Below are 1,134 nucleotides of genomic sequence, written 5' to 3'. Positions count from 1 at the left end.
ATTGTTTTGTTTTAAACAGGAAAGGTGTTCCTACAGCCTAATACTTTATAATTTTAAAGTTTAAATCTGTATTAACATAGATTTATGAATTAATAATGATGCCACTGAAAACTTCCTGAGCAAAACTTTATGAGTCAAAATATTCGTGTTTTTAGTAAACTATTATATTCCTGTGTGCCAGTTGTAGGGAAGTTAATGAATAAAGAGTGTAACTTTGGTTAATCATAATGGTATGACACAAAGTAGAAGGTTATCCAAATACTTTACTTAAACACATTATCTTATGTAATACTTTGAAGCATGTACTAGAGTACATGCTGTTTTTTCTGACATGTTCATAAGGAACTACAACTTACTCCGGCTATGGGACTCGGCACAGTAAAGCATGTCAGCAGCATGAACAAACTGATACCCCGATGTGCTCGTGCACAGTTCTTCTTCAGTATATCCTAAAATAATCTCTCCTCTGTTTAAAAAAAAGGTAAAATAAGGATGAATTAAGATTTAACATAAATGAAGTAACCAAGATCAATTCATTGGCTATATGCTGTTTTCTGCAATATGTTTTGCTTGACATTCAGAGTTTCACATCAGTAGGTGGAAAAAAATTAAACACATCTACGTAAACTGCTCTCTTTTGCTTATGGCTGCAAATTTCAGTTTCATTCTATTTTCTTTTCCTGAATAAAACCATGAAAATTAATATGGCTAAAAATAAATCTAACAGAGAGATTACAAGTAAAACAAAATCTTTGATAAAAATTTAAAATGCTTATATTCTGTTTTGGGGGAAGCAAGGTTTTTCAAATTAGCTGTCTGCATTCCCACATTAGAAAGAAGAAAAACACTGATATGTTTTGATGTGATATAAATGCTTAATACCAGACTCCACTTTGTAATTTTCTGAAAGTTACTAAACTCCTAGGGTTAGAAATCAAATAATATTTGTACTATTTAAAAATGTAAAACAAACCAACAATAAACGTCATCAGAAGGATGAGCTTTACTTATAAGCGTATCATTTTTTTGTGTCAAGTACTGTAAAAGATTACAAAATAATAAAATGATTTGTGAGCCTGATGAAATTATTTTACTTTAGAAGGCTATACTGAAAGAATATGAAATAATAGTAGC

General features: G+C 30.2%; 1 protein-coding gene across 1 annotated transcript in view; it reads right to left on the bottom strand.

The window, feature by feature from the left end:
• Window positions 1-1,134, bottom strand: part of AHR (aryl hydrocarbon receptor) — a 187,087-nt gene that overhangs the window by 136,349 nt on the left and 49,604 nt on the right. Inside the window, exons 8-9 of the mRNA XM_012659397.1 lie at window positions 623-680; window positions 357-466 (exon numbers count right to left, since the gene is read on the bottom strand). Coding sequence (XP_012514851.1) covers window positions 357-466; window positions 623-680 — 168 coding nt within the window. The remainder of the gene's footprint in view (window positions 1-356; window positions 467-622; window positions 681-1,134) is intronic.

The sequence above is a fragment of the Propithecus coquereli genome, unplaced genomic scaffold (genome assembly GCF_000956105.1).
Source record: "Propithecus coquereli isolate 6110/MARCELLA unplaced genomic scaffold, Pcoq_1.0 Scaffold61, whole genome shotgun sequence".
In the NCBI taxonomy this organism is placed as follows: Eukaryota; Metazoa; Chordata; class Mammalia; order Primates; family Indriidae; genus Propithecus; species Propithecus coquereli.
The sequence above is the reverse complement of the archived record's forward strand: the minus strand, read 5'-3'. Positions and strand labels throughout refer to the sequence as shown.